This window comes from Ambystoma mexicanum, chromosome 7p, assembly GCF_040938575.1.
Source record: "Ambystoma mexicanum isolate Mex_15411 chromosome 7p, UKY_AmexF1_1, whole genome shotgun sequence".
NCBI lineage: Eukaryota > Metazoa > Chordata > Amphibia > Caudata > Ambystomatidae > Ambystoma > Ambystoma mexicanum.
The window spans coordinates 255,775,327-255,790,963 of NC_090939.1; the positions used below are offsets into that span (position 1 = coordinate 255,775,327).

Below are 15,637 nucleotides of genomic sequence, written 5' to 3' on the forward strand. Positions count from 1 at the left end.
GCCTTTTCATTAAAATATTGGCATTTGATTCAATTAGTCATGAAGTAGACACATGAAGCTACAAAGAGTTTGTATAGTTCTAACAAGTCCTCGGAATGCCACAGTTGTAGGTCACATTTTTTTTTAAAGCTAGTCTTCGGAGTGTCCTGTAAGTTTGATTACAGTCCGTTTAGTTTCTTGGTGAATTTATGGTAGGAAGTATGCAGGGATATGCGTCCACCAAAGGTAAATGATTTGGGATGAATGTTATTCTGACTAGCTGTTTGCGAAACTGCGACTTCCACTAGTTCCTTTCATGTTTTTGGGAGTTGGTTTTACCCTCCTCATTTTATTTTAAAGCCCAGTGATTGCTTAAAATACCATAGAAAATGCTACCATTACTTGGCACATTTTACAAGTATTTTTCTTTTAAGTCTCTTGCAGTTCTCCATCGACCACTGACAGTTGTTATTGGCAAACTTTCCTTCAGCGAGCTTATTGCTGTTCTTCAGGAGCTGATGAAGCCACTACCAGACTCTGAGGGGATGCCCCTCACGCTGGCTTTTCACAACCAGGTATGTCATATAGGAGTTGACGAGCATATTCTATTGACTAATTCATTATTCTAGCAAGTTGTTTGCAGAGATATAAGTATTTTACAGTACTAGCTTTGTTCATTGCACTTTCTAAGTCTTAGTCTGTTTTAGTTATAGGGTCCCCATCTCTTCTATAGACCCCAGCAAAAGCTTTTGATAACCCACAGTGGAGGTGAATTGTTGTGGAAGTTCTTTAGTCCACTCTAACTAGTCTTTGGATGGGACTAAAGTCAGGGAGTGAATAGCAAAAGGGACTCTGAACTATACAGACATCATTGATGGTTATGAGAACAAATAGACTACTGGTCTATTAGAGTTGGGATCCTCTGCTCCCTTGTGTGCACAGGATAAGGGAGCATTTATGTAAAAAGGTGAGGCATAAAGAAAATGAACGGATGTTACAGAACTGTATGTTTCCTCTTTCAATCATTCTTCCTGAAGATGTGAACAAAGCCGCAAAGATGGGGTGTATGGTTATCCTGGGCCAGTAGGCGGACACTCTGGGTGTCCACCAAATCCCAGTTCAGTCTAGAGGTGAAGGGTTAAAGAAAGGAGGAAGGGTCTTTTAGAAACATCTAGAAGCCTCTGTTTGGTAAGTTAACAAATGTCTTGCATAGAAGGGCCCATGCGGGGCAGCATAGCAGTACGGAGCGAACCAACCTCTCGAACTGCCACTCTTTTGAACCCACATCACCAGGTTCCTCCCATGCAATAATGACCTTCCACAGACCTCTTCCGTACCCTTCCCAACATCTAACGCTCTTTGAACCGCTTGACACTGTAGACCCTCTTCCCCGAGCAGGAGGGGGGGAAATCTTGCTACTTATGCTGCGATTCTTCACTTTGGCCCAGTGTTGGGGTAGCAATCAATTCTTGGGGTTGTGGAGTCTCCTTTTATGGGTCCCCTACTCTTTTTTTCGCTTTTTAATTTTTCAGGTTTCAAATGTATTATGCCAGTCCAAGGGACTTCGGCTGACTTTCCTCATCACAATATCCCTTTTTTCAATATGTAAGGTATATGGTATTGAGTCGCCCTGTAAATGTCCAGTCCCATGGGTGCTTCTCAGAAACCCAATTATTGCCCTAGGGTTACTTCATCACCCTACATGCCCTAATCACAGCCATTTTGTTCTAGAGGCCACCTGTTACTGATGACATTATTACAACACAGTATGGTATAGCCAAATTCCAAAAGGAGATCGGACAGGAGTAGACACTAACCTGATCGAGCACCAACTTGTCTGGAGCAACAACTGCAGAAATAAAGGATCACCCGGGAGTCCCTGTCTCCCCCCCCCTCCCCCAATCACTGGAAATCCGAGTACCAGCGAAGGGAAACGCGAACCCCAGGAAAACCCTCTGGGGGGAAAAAACCCTGGACGTCTGGGCTCAGCCTTTTTGGATTGACGACTCGGGACGTCTTGGACTGGGTTTCTCGGATTGATGACTCTTCTCAAGGTGGTGAAAGTAGGAAAGAGTCCTACAGGACGAGAGAATGACAGGTAACGAGTGGAAGGGAAGAATGGCAATCTGTAGCAGTGAGTGCACTTACTAATAACTGACGTGACTGGAATTGGGTCCTTCGAGTTGATCAATCCTGTTGGCTGGGAGTGTTGTAGACCGAAGGGGAGGGGAATAACTGACAAAGTAAGAATGGTTAATAAAGGCACACACGAGGAGGAAAAGTACGAGTCAACGTACAAACGGAACTTACTTCCGCAAGGCAGACTTTCTCTCTGGATCGGGTGAAACCCAGAGAAGCAAAAAGAGAGAGGGAGCAGGGAGGCCTACACGGGACACAATTCTATGAGAGAAAGAAAGTTAGTCAGAAGGGAGAGAGAGATTGCTTTCAATAGATTATAGTACAAGGGAAGAATCCTCTGTGAATTTGCGTAGCATCACATTCAGCAGAAGTGACGCCTCGAAGCGGCATTCCGTGTTCTTTAAGAGGAGTCAGGTGATCAGTCCCTTGCCTCTGCCGGCAGCGTGGAACAACTAGACTGAAACAGTTCTCTTGCCCTTTTGGAGATTCCTTGTAACATGCCTCCACACAGAGACCAATGGCGCCTAATCTGCCATTGCAGGAATAGTGTAACACAACCTTTTTTCAGGGAAACCCATGTGGCAGGCCTTAAAATGGGCAGTCTGTCAATATGGGATCTTTGTGATACTAAGATGGCAGCATCCATGGTGGTTTGAATTGGTTTGGGACTGGTTCCTGGCCAGGCCCCTACCCTTAAATCCCCTTAAGGGATTAGTTATCTGGCAGAAGCCACCCCTGTGAGTGAAGGTATATATGGGGGAAATTATTTTCATGAGCTCAGTGCTCCTGGATATTTGGAAGGTAAGCAGGTCTCCTTACCTGCTTGAGGATTTTTGGCACTTTGCTGCAGTTGCTGCATTTTTAGGCCCTCTTCTGTCCATGCTGGCTGGATGCAGCAGCTTGGTAATAGCTCAGGTAACGAAAATGCAAAGATGCAGCCTTAAATGCAACCTTTGGCGGGTTGGAAAGATTAAGTGTATTTAGATCGTCTTATAATTGTTAGGGTAAAGGGCTGCGGTATATGGTGTTGTCACTGAGGCTGCCCAGTGTTAATGAAACTTTGTACCAGAAAAGAACACCTGGTAATTCCCTGCGCCCTTTATAATTCAAAAAGGACAAATTAATTCTGCTGGAAACATGTTGGTATTAATAATTTGTATTTGCAGAAGTTCAAAACAAAACATTTTTCAGTAACATGTTGCTTCACTTGTTATGCGAGAGATTAGTAGTTTTCAATTTTATTTTCCAAAATAATTCAATTTGCATATAAATGCCTTTACAGTTTTGGATACATGTTGCTGTACATGTCTTTAGTCCTCAACAAAGAGTTTCTTCAGTAATTGGAGTTAAGCTAGTGCCCTCTAGATGCATGTTTCCCCAGATGTCAGATGTCATAATCTGGTTCTTCAGGAGAGGTTTTATTTGTGATAAAGGAATTTTCGTAGTCTGAAAATAAAGTGTTCAAAGGATATTTATATTCCCATGTTATCATCCATTGTATAGAGTTTCTTTCCTTTATGGTGATTATTTGTAAGATATGATAACCTAGACTACTGTGGTTCCTTTACAGTTGCTCTTTGTAAACAGTGTGGATTCTCATCTTGTTGAGTATTCATGCTTAAGCGGATTTGGTTGCTCAGACGGCCTGATAACCGTTGCTTTGTTGGGAATAGCTCAGGTTTGAATCCTTGGCTTCTGGGTGTCCTTTCTGAGAGTTCCTCATCCTGCTTTTGGTCCTGCTAAGTACCTACCACTAGGCTAGGCAAGCACATTTTCAGTTGAGCAGGGATTGGACCTTTACTGGCATTTTACTGTTATTTTTTGCAAATCTACACGTTTCTCTGTCTTACCCTAGTTCGTATTTTTACCATCATAAATATTTGAGAAGTTTCCTACACGCGGCAGCACGCCTCATCAAGGAGTCTACGCAGATATGACCACTTCACCCTGACCCTCATCGACCTTCACTGGCTCCCACTGCATGCACGAATCACCTTCTAGTCTTGCTGCATCATCTGTAAGGCGGTCGCCAGCCAGTCAGACAGCTACCTCGCAGTGGATCTCTGCATCTCCGGCAGACAGTGCACCACGCGCAGACTTGAAATCTGCTGCTGCAAAGTGGAAAGGACCAGAAAGCAAGCCTTCCCTGCCTACTCCCCAAGACTATGGAACCTCCTCCTCGTCGGCATCAGACTCGCTCCTACAATTCAAAAAACTCAAGCCCCACCTATAGTCTCTCTCCTCCACAACACCTAGACCATCACGTCGCCCCTCACGACACCTGGCTCGCTAGATGCCGCCGACTCTCTCCTCCCCACCACCCAGTACATCTGTACCCCTCCTCTGTCCCTTCTGTTTCCTACCCCGCTGTTCATCTGTTCTGTTGTTCCCACTGAAAGGTGCTCCATTATGCATCTATAATGTTGTACACCTCTGTAAAGCGCTCCGTTGCTTCTCAAAGCTAGGTACGCGCTCAATAAATATAATAATTTTATGTGTGAGACCTTATAATAGTGTATATTTTTGCAGCATACCAATGTAGTTTATTCTTTTGTGGTGTCTTTTGGGACTAATTGTACCTCTGCCAGCCTTCCTCCCTCTTAAAGGTAAGCCTGACTGCTCCTCTACAGCTACCACTAGTGAGTCTGGTCTTTTCTTTTTAGTGACACTATTCCACTATTTGTTTTGATGATTACCAACCCTCACCAGAGGGTTGTGCAAAAACCTCCCCAACATCTGGTTTGCCGGCAACCACACACAGTTTTCATGTCGTCATGCCAACACTTATACCTTGCCTGACAGTTCTGCGTCCCTCCTGGAGCTTTCCTTTTTCCACCCACAAGTTACCAGACACTCCTAACTGTTAGGTTGATAATTCACAAATTTGTGACCTTTAGGCGCTGCAAACAGGATTTTCCCATCAGAATGCAGGACGGTGCAATAAACCGACACCATACCTTTTTTTAATTTAGGGTTTTCCCATCCATGTTCAAGAGCCTGGCTAACTGGAGATTGCCTCATCATTCTATTAAACGTTTTGGACAGGCCGTTTTACCGCTAGGGCCTTTTTGTGGCAGATACTTGCTTTCTGTAAGAAATCCGAGACTATGCTTGACCTGAACTCGACACTATTAGCCATCAATAAAAGAACAGGGAATTCCTTCTCTTGGAAGTCCTTGTCCAGAAAATGCATCCGCGTTCTCAGTGTAGTCTTCAACCTTCATCAGCATGGGCCATTTGTATTGGTAGTCTATCAGTACAACCAAACATCCTGCCCTGGCCCAACCCTGACCGGGGTCCTACGATGGCCAAAGCTTCCTTCACCCATGCTGAGGCCAGAATCTGTACTGGGTGCAAGAGGTGCTCCTGGCTCACATGCGAGTTGTCACTCTGTGCAGGGCAGACAGAATTTCACTGCCCCCTCTAATTGCTTGCCCATGTCTGAAAAATAATACCTTTCGTGTAAGAGGCGCTTGTCATACCTCTGCGAAGATTGCCTCCATGATCCACATCGATGTGTGGGCAAGCACCCTTAAGGGGGTTGACGTTCTCGCCTCTTAATAGTACGTTGCCAGCTACCCAAATCTTGTCACATGTGGAATTGGTCACAGATTTTCGCACCCTGGTCCGGACATCTTTAAGATACAAATTGGCCAATAATTAATTTTCTTAATTTTTTTTTTAAGCCGTGGCAGCCACTGCTATCATGGCCGGGTGTCTTCCGCCACATCTGCAGGAGGGTCTGAAGGGTGAAGTCTGGATAAGTAGCCCGCCACATATTTTTTGGGCAAGGGGTAAAGGCCTACTCCAAGCATAGGACAAATCAGTGATTCTGGGTAGTGCAAATGGACCACCCCAAATGAAAAATATGCGTAAGAGGGGTTTGTGGTCCATTTTGATCACAGAAGGGAATTCTCCATTGACAAAACTAAAGCACACCGGCAGGCGAGGGCCTGTCATGGTTAAATTGTTACTTTTAAGCGCCCAGACTCCATCACTTTGTGTTTCTGGCAGCACTGTCTGTGGCGTACTGAGGCACATTGCTTGCGTGAGTGGTCTGTGTGAACTGGTTGTGGTGGTTTCAAATGCTCAGTTTGGAGGCCTGCACAATTTCTCTGTAAGGGCTTCACTTTGAGGCAACGTTTCATAAATTTTGAAACCTTTTCGGTGAAGCCCAGAAATGCATACAAGCTGTCCTTTTCATGGGATGTGAGAGCTTCCTTTACTGTGTTTACTAGGCTCACTTCGAGGTAAATGCGGAGTAGCGACAGAGTAGCAGGCTTTGGCAATGACTGAAGCTACTCTTTTCCTGCACCTAAAGACTTTGGAAGTCTATCTTCTGTTTCCAGTGAGTGGGTGGTGACTGCCTTAAAAACCCCACTTCCCCGCGGAGCGGCGGCAGAGTAGCAGTCGTTGGCAGTCTATGGATGCCGTGGACTGCACTCTGCTTCGCCCCGCTGCCCAGGAGGAGAGAGGTCGGTGACTGAGAAGCTCGTGCCTACAAGCTGAGGAGAAAAAGAAACCCCTCAGCGGTAATGGGAAAGCCGGCCGCCTACACACTAGGTCGGAAGACTCCATCCATCCGGACCGGGTCACCCTGAGACCCCCAGGCGCCTGTCCCGTGGCTCTCAGAACGCCGGTCCACCATCCACCATGACGCTGCGGCCCCAACTGCCCACGCTGCAATTTAACATCGTTGTGGCAGCTCCCCTCCAAGTAAAAGTGCCCGCCCGCAACCCCTCCCCCCACCCGGGATATCGCCCACGTGGATCAAGAATCACTGTTTGCCGCGGCTGCCTGGTCAGCTCTATCGACCGCAGGTATTCCTTGCCTCTCCCCTGCGACTGCTGACTCAGTGCTGCCTGTCGGAGGAGGGGCGGTGCTGAGCCGCGGAGGAGTGGGAGGGGCCGGAGCAGCGCGGCTGGCCGCAGGCAGGGAGAGCGTCCTAGGAGGCACTGGCGAATCTCAAAGAAGAAAGTCTGGGTACTGGAGCGGAGCCATCACCTTTGAGTGCTTCAACAGCAGAGGAATGACAGCATAAACAATCTAATACCCGAAAACAGCCTGCCCACCAATGCCTTGGACTATATGCAAGAAAGGTGCCCACAGCTCTCCCAAGCCTTAATGGTGAGCATCGACATGCACCCCATACCAAAAAAATTGATGGCGCCGCCTGCACAACTGAAAGAGGCTGTACAGCTTGGCCTACTTTCAACTAAACTGCCAAACTCAGCTGAGGGTTCGTAGCGCTGTATAAATGCCAAATTATTATTTATTATTATTATTAAAGTACCTGACCCAAATGGGGAATGGGTAGATTCAGAAGTTCATAGCTGTGACTCGGATCATTCACCAACAAGGGCATTTACTTCAACCAAGGGCGATGGACCCGCGCCCTAAGAAAAGCAAAAGATCTCTAAGGGCTAAAACATCACGGGCAGCCCAGACATGCCCAACTATCCACACAGGCGGGCCGCCAATAAAAGGCGTTGAACCACCTTCACCTACCAACGGCAAAAAGCAGTCAACTAAACGCCTAACCAAGAAACTATCAAAATCCAAGAACACTCCCAAAACTGTGGAAACCAAACTTGTCCTAACACACATGTTAAAAGACTTCTTTGCTCAGACTCTACACTGGGGCAAGACCATGGGGCAAACCCCATGCACACCGATCTTCCAACGGAACTCGAGGAAATAGAAGATCTGGCCCTGGCAAGTAAAATACCTCCGCAGGCCAGAACCTCCAATAAAGACTCCTCGATTTCCACAACACCAACTCCCCTGAAAGTTATAAGGCACAGCGAATTACCAGAAACCCCTTTAACAGCACAGAGACTTTCCACACCAGCTGACTCGCCACAGAGAAAACTGGATATTTTGACTATTATGTCAGCTGTAACAGTGGCCCTTGCTCCTTTCACTAAACTGTACAAGTCGATAAATGACACCTTAAAAGACCACAGCACCATTTCAGCAATGATGCACTCCAAACTTCTCTATTTGGAGGGCTGCATAACTGCCATGGAAAAACAACCAGAAAAAGCCCAACCACCTATAGCTAGACATGAATTTTCTGAAGACCAGAGGCAAGCAATTCCAACAACCTTTAAAGAGATAGGGTGCCAGACATTGTGCAACTTGAATAAATCCAATCAAGCATCATCCCATACGCCACCTGGTCTTGGGAGGGCCGACCATCTGCCCCCCAATCCACCCCAAAAATAGCTAAAAGCACCCGAGAAAAGTCTCAACCTCCCGAGAGAAACTAAAGACAGAGGCAAAAAAATCAGCCAACCAGAAATAAAGCGATCGTCTAACTGCGCGTGTGAAGGAAATGAGCTAGTACTGGCAATTGACCTGGAAAAACCCATTTCTAAGGAAAATGAACCGCACATGAATAAAGACTTTCCAATCTTCGCAGACCCGAAGTCCACACAACTTGAAACCCTGAGTAGGGATAAACTGGTTTTCCGCTTACCACCATCGGAAAAGAGTCTGGCTGCAAAGCTACTCAAGAAGCCGGGCCAGAAAGCAGGGTTAGAGGCAAACAGCCACCCGACTGATATTGACCCTAATTTCACAAAGGAGAGACACTCCGTAGTTCGTATTGATTTGGTGGAGCAAACGAGTCCACTCGACACATCAAGATCGACAGAGGACCTCCTGATGGAAGATGCCCTGTCAAACTAAAGCCAACATCTCGACGACTTTCCGGTGGTCATACCTGACACACCGCCCAAAGCCAAGCACAAAGCACAGTCACGAACCTTCGGCAATTGAAAACACCTGTGAGGCAAAAGACTAATCTCCTTTCCTGATATTGGAGGAAAGCTGTAAGAAGGCGACCCAAATTGAAAAATGGTGGTCTGATTGTCGAGTGCATAAAGAACCTGCGACCTTCTCTGAAAAACCAGTGTCATTATTACTCCAAAGTACAGAGGTCCCCTAACCATAGCTCCAGGAAACCAAAAAGTAAATTCCACGAAAACCTAAGCCCCCCCCCCCACTGTTACACTCACGAAGCGCTGGTCCCTTTGGTCTAGAAGCCGGCTCTGCGGTTCCGTTCGGAATGGTACCACCAAGATGGTGGATCGCAGTACGAACGGTTCCGCTATTGCCGTTCCAGTCCTCTCACGTTCGCCAGAGGTACGGCGTACCGCTCACGTGACTCTTCATAGGCCATGGAGACTTCCAGCTCTTCGCGTCGCTACTGTGCTAGCGGATGCTCCGTGAGTTCGCAACTAGGCAATCTCAATCCTTCGTAAAGCCTCTACCTCTACCGTTACTAACCCCTCTTCTCTTGACCTTCCAGATCCTCTATCCAGCATTCTTGGCAGATACATATTCCCCGGATTCATCTAGCGTCTCATTCTGATACGCTGCCTCAGAGTTCTCGAGTTACTGCATTCTGGGTATTAACAAAAACTCTCGTCCAAGTCCCTTCCTTCTTCGAGTATTTTAGGATCTGATTCTACTTACCTTTACTTTCTTCTTACAGACTAGTGTTCCAGTTACCACTCTCTGTGTCCCGTATTCTCGGCTTCTCTCCTGGTATTTCTAATCCGGCTGGTTAAGAGGTCAGGGAAATCAGTCTCCTGCCTGTTTTTACCCATTTCCCTTCCTGTACTGCTACTATTCATCTCTTCGCTTCTCATCTCTCCCCTCTCCAGAAGCAGTCTTCCGATACTCAACGCCATGATCGAATAGGAGTCATCAGCCTGCGAACCACACTCAAACCACACTCCAATCTTCGGATCCTGCGCTCGACCAGGGTTTTCTTCCCCAGAGGGTTTCCCTGACTGGTGCGTACCTCTCACGCTGAGTTTCCCTACCGGTTGAGAGGTTGACGCATTGGTCGGGGAGATTCTTGAGCTCAGCATTTGCTTTCCCGTTGAACATATCAGTCTGCTCAGGTAAGACCTCCAAACCTATTCAATCGGGAGTTATTGTAACTAGCCTAAGGTTCTAGTATTGCATAACAGTTAGCGACGCCTAAAATAAAAATATAAAATAAGGCTACGGCAGACTGTGATTCAATGGAACAGCAAATGCAACAACTAATTGCCGCCATGCAATCAATGTCCCTAGAGATACAAGCTCTTAAACAGGATAATGCCCAATTACGACAACAGGTTACTCGTGCCTTCTCAGACTCTCCTCCAGTATGTTTGAATACAGGCAAGTTTGACGGAGACCCACACAAACTCAAGGAGTTTCTTGATAGCTGCACTGTGCAATTTACCTTCAAGTCCCGCTTCTTTCCAACAGACAAAGATAAGATTGGCTTTGTGATTTCTCATTTGGCCGGACCTGCTTTGGCCTGGGCTACACCTTTAGTGACCTCTAATAATGTGATCTTGGACTCTTATTCTGCTTTCACCAACAGTTTGAAAGCAATGTTTAGTAGACAAGAGATCTCGGTATCCACGCAAGAAAGACTGTTAGATCTTAGACAAGGTAACAAAGACCTACTTACCTATATCACTCTCTTCAAACAGCTTTCCTCTGAGTCAGGATGGCCAGACGATGGGTTGCTCACCTTATTCCGACGAGGACTTTCAGACGAATTAAAGGATGAGGTAGCTAAGGTTCCGCGTCCGGCAAATCTAGCGGATATGATCACACTCATCATGCAAATCGATTACCGCTTACATGAACGTTCTTTTGAAAAGAAGAAAACTAGAGGCATACGATCTCAACTCGATTATCCCCCCGTAACAAATAAAGCTATCACTTCAGACGAGCCTATGCAAATAGGAACAGTGAGAGGGCCCCTATCGATAGGTGAGAAAGAGAGAAGGAAGAGTATGGGACTATGCATGTATTGCGGAGCTTCGTCTCATAAGTTACGAGATTGTCCTTTAGTTCCCCCCCGACGCACTCCAGCCAAGGGGTCGGGAAACTTCAAAGCCCTACCGCAGGGGGAACAACGGTAGGGGCGCAAGATTCTGATTCCCCGAAGAGAATCCCTGTAAATCTGGACTCAGTAGCAACCACTCAAAACATGGTTATTATTTCTGTTACTCTTGTTTTTCACACTCAGATGGTACAGAACATACCTGCTCTGATAGATTGCGGTGCTGCAGGGAATTTCATTGATGACCAATGGGCCAATAAACATGGAATTAACTGTATACCCAAAGCGATGGTCACTCCTATTCAAGGAGTGGACGGACATCCACTAAGTTCTGGTCCTATCCGAGAACAGACAGAACCTGTTGTCTGTCAAATTGCCTCTCATAAAGAGACCTTATCTTTCGATTTAATCAAGGCAGCCCATTTCCCCATTATTTTGGGTCTCCCCTGGTTAAGGAGACATAACCCCTTTATAAATTGGACAGCAGGTACTCTTTTCCTCGGCTCGGAATACTGTGTCAGCCATTGTTTAGCCAAGGAATCAGTTGGCATCTACATCCCGACTGAAAACTCGATCCCTTCACCAGTATCCTCAATAAACAACTTGGAGATTGTTCCGGAATGCTATTCTAAGTATCAGTCTGTCTTTTCCAATCCCCAGTTCCCTACTCTACCGCCTCATAGAAGAGATGACTGTCACATTGAACTTCTTCCGGACAAACCTATCCCGTTTGGGAGGATGTATGTCCTTTCCCAACAAGAAAAGGTAGTCCTCAAAGAATATCTCCAAACCAATTTAAGGAACGGGCTCATTACTGAGTCGGTTTCCCCGGCCGGAGCCTCTCTCTTCTTCATTCCAAAGAAGGAGACTAATGAACTTCGACCTTGTATTGACTACAGGGGTCTTAACAAAATCACAGTGGCAGATAAATATCCTATGCCTTTAATCCCTGACATCTTGGAGGCAGTCCGAGGGGCTTCCTTTTATACTAAACTGGACCTTCGCGGAGCATACCATCTCATCCGGATTGCCCCTGGAGACGAATGGAAGACAGCATTTCGAACCCCATTTGGGCATTTTGAGTATCACGTCATGCCTTTTGGATTGGTGAACGCACCTGCTGTGTTCCAGCGTTTCATGGACCATCTGTTCGCAGATATTCTATTCCATTTTGTAATCATCTACTTAGACGACATCTTAGTATACTCCTACTCTCAAGAAGAACACCTGATACATGTAGAAACTGTACTCAAACGACTGCAGTCAAATCAGCTGTACTGTAAAGCATCTAAATGTGAATTTCACCAAAGACAGGTAACCTATCTCGGGTTTGTGATGTCAGCCCAAGGCATTTCCATGGATCCAAAAAAGATCTCCGCTGTGGTTGATTGGCCCATACCTTCTAACGTTAAGGAGATCCAACGGTTTTTAGGTTTTGCTAATTTCTATAGGAAATTCATCCCTAACTTTTCGGATATTATTCTGCCCCTGACTCGACTGTTAAAGAAGGGAATTCCGTTTGTTTGGGATAAATCCACCGATTCTGCATTTCAAACACTTAAATCCTTGTTCACTTCTGCATCCTGTTTGATTACCCCCGACCAGAATAAACAGTTTTTTGTGGAAACTGATGCATCTCATCATGCTCTGGGCGCGGTCTTACTCCAACAAACCGACCAAAGAGATGAAAGACCAGTTGCATATCTTTCTAAAACCTTCAATGCTTCGGAACAGAACTACTCTGTGCTCGAAAAAGAATTGTTGGCTATAAAAAGGGCGTTTGAAGAGTGGAGACACTTGTTACTAGGTTCACCCTTTCCTGTAGTGGTACGAACAGATCATCAAAATCTCAGGGTCCTACAGAATGCACATACAACCAACAGCCGACAAGCACGTTGGGCGTATTTCTTCCTTCCATTCCGGATCGAATTCACTATTCTTCCAGGAAAACAAAACCAGAGGGCGGATGCTCTCTCTCGTAAGGACGTTCCTGTCTCCCAATTCAGCTCTGAACAATTGTTCCCCAAAGCAAGATTCATCGCTGTCATCACCGACTTCTTAAGCGAATTGAGGACTGCATCGGTTTCTAACCTTGACGCCTGCAAGAAGACAGCCAGTACTTACCATCTTTCCCAGGACGATTCCTTTTTCTTTCACAAATCGCAAGTCTTCATCCCTACTTCAGAGTTGCAGCATGAAGTATTACGAATGTGTCACGACTCTCGGGCCGCTGGGCATCGAGGCGTTCAAGGCACTTTGAACCTAGTGCTAAGATATTTTTGGTGGCCGGAAGTCCGCAAGGATGTACAGGACTATGTAGCAGCCTGCATCGTTTGTTCCCAATCCAAGAATCCCAGAACTCCACCTTTGGGGCTGCTCACCCGGATGCCGATTCCAGAGAAACCTTGGCAAGTGATCTCTACCGACTTTATAGTAGATCTTCCTCCCTCACGCAACAAGACCGCCATAATGGTCACCATTGATTATCTTACGAAATTGGCACATTTTACTCCCATGAACAAGCTGCCTGGGGCTGGGGAAATGTCTAAGATTTTCCTTTCTGAAATTTTCTCCAGACATGGCCTACCGGACACAGTGGTCTCCGATAGGGGCCCTCAATACACCTCCAAGTTTTGGGAAAAGGTTTGCCAAGTCTTAGAAATCAAGCGGGCTCTCAGCTCGGGATATCACCCACAGACGAACGGACAGACGGAACGCCTTAACCAAACCTTGGAGGCCTATCTACGGTGTTTCACATCAGCCGCCCAAGACAATTGGTTGGACTTGTTGCCTTTAGCCGAATTTGCATATAACAATGCCCTTCATTCGGCCCTTCATACTAGCCCTTTCCATTGTACTTATGGATTCCATCCTTCCTTTGTTCCTTCTGTCCCTTTATCCCCTTCTAGTTGTCCAGGAGTGGATGGCCTTATTTCCGAAATACAAGAAGGACATAAATCGGCTAGAGTCTCATTACGAATGGCTCAAGATAGGGCCAAGCGGACTGCTGATAAACATCGCCAAGACGTCCCACCTTTGAGCCCGGGAGATACTGTTTGGTTGGCTTCTCGCTTTCTTCCCCGGCATCTGGTCCCTTCCAAGTTATCCCCTAGGTTCTTCGGTCCATTCAGGATCTTATCGATGGTGGGTTCTGCGGCAGTCAAGCTCGATTTGCCCTCGTCATGGTCCCGGATTCATCCTGTTTTTCACCTCTCCCAGATTCGGTTGACAGTACCGGATCGATTTCACCGGTCGGATTGTACCCCTCCTCCTCCTATCTCTACCGATACTGGTCCAGAATATGAAGTCGCCAGTATCTGTGATTCCCGTTATCGGAGGGGGAGGCTACAGTTCTTGGTGGACTGGAAGGGGTACTCCCCTGCAGAAAGAACGTGGGAGCCGGCCTCTGGAGTTCATGCTCCACGTCTGGTCCGACGATTCTTTAGGTTGCATCCAGGGAAACCAGGGTCGCCCCCCAGGAGAAGGGGGCATACTGTTACACTCACGAAGCGCTGGTCCCTTTGGTCTAGAAGCCGGCTCTGCGGTTCCGTTCGGAATGGTACCACCAAGATGGTGGATCGCAGTACGAACGGTTCCGCTATTGCCGTTCCAGTCCTCTCACGTTCGCCAGAGGTACGGCGTACCGCTCACGTGACTCTTCATAGGCCATGGAGACTTCCAGCTCTTCGCGTCGCTACTGTGCTAGCGGATGCTCCGTGAGTTCGCAACTAGGCAATCTCAATCCTTCGTAAAGCCTCTACCTCTACCGTTACTAACCCCTCTTCTCTTGACCTTCCAGATCCTCTATCCAGCATTCTTGGCAGATACATATTCCCCGGATTCATCTAGCGTCTCATTCTGATACGCTGCCTCAGAGTTCTCGAGTTACTGCATTCTGGGTATTAACAAAAACTCTCGTCCAAGTCCCTTCCTTCTTCGAGTATTTTAGGATCTGATTCTACTTACCTTTACTTTCTTCTTACAGACTAGTGTTCCAGTTACCACTCTCTGTGTCCCGTATTCTCGGCTTCTCTCCTGGTATTTCTAATCCGGCTGGTTAAGAGGTCAGGGAAATCAGTCTCCTGCCTGTTTTTACCCATTTCCCTTCCTGTACTGCTACTATTCATCTCTTCGCTTCTCATCTCTCCCCTCTCCAGAAGCAGTCTTCCGATACTCAACGCCATGATCGAATAGGAGTCATCAGCCTGCGAACCACACTCAAACCACACTCCAATCTTCGGATCCTGCGCTCGACCAGGGTTTTCTTCCCCAGAGGGTTTCCCTGACTGGTGCGTACCTCTCACGCTGAGTTTCCCTACCGGTTGAGAGGTTGACGCATTGGTCGGGGAGATTCTTGAGCTCAGCATTTGCTTTCCCGTTGAACATATCAGTCTGCTCAGGTAAGACCTCCAAACCTATTCAATCGGGAGTTATTGTAACTAGCCTAAGGTTCTAGTATTGCATAACACCCACGAGGACTGCAGAGGACCGGATCCCCAAAAGAAGGTGGAAAAACGAAGCGGGGTGATGAACACAAAGACACAGAATACCGAAGCAGAGGCTCCCCAAAAAAACTCAGCGATCACAAAGAGAAGAACCCAAATCCAGCCTTTAGACTGGACCAAATGCGGGACAGTAGAGAATGTCATCCGCAACAGA

The 15,637-nt window shown here is 46.8% G+C and overlaps 1 protein-coding gene across 1 annotated transcript in view; it reads left to right on the plus strand.

The window, feature by feature from the left end:
• The window catches only part of PATL2 (PAT1 homolog 2), a 1,529,270-nt gene that overhangs the window by 1,310,594 nt on the left and 203,039 nt on the right, over nt 1-15,637 (plus strand). Inside the window, exon 17 of the mRNA XM_069636258.1 lies at nt 414-554. Within this exon, the coding sequence (XP_069492359.1) occupies nt 414-554 (141 nt within the window). The remainder of the gene's footprint in view (nt 1-413; nt 555-15,637) is intronic.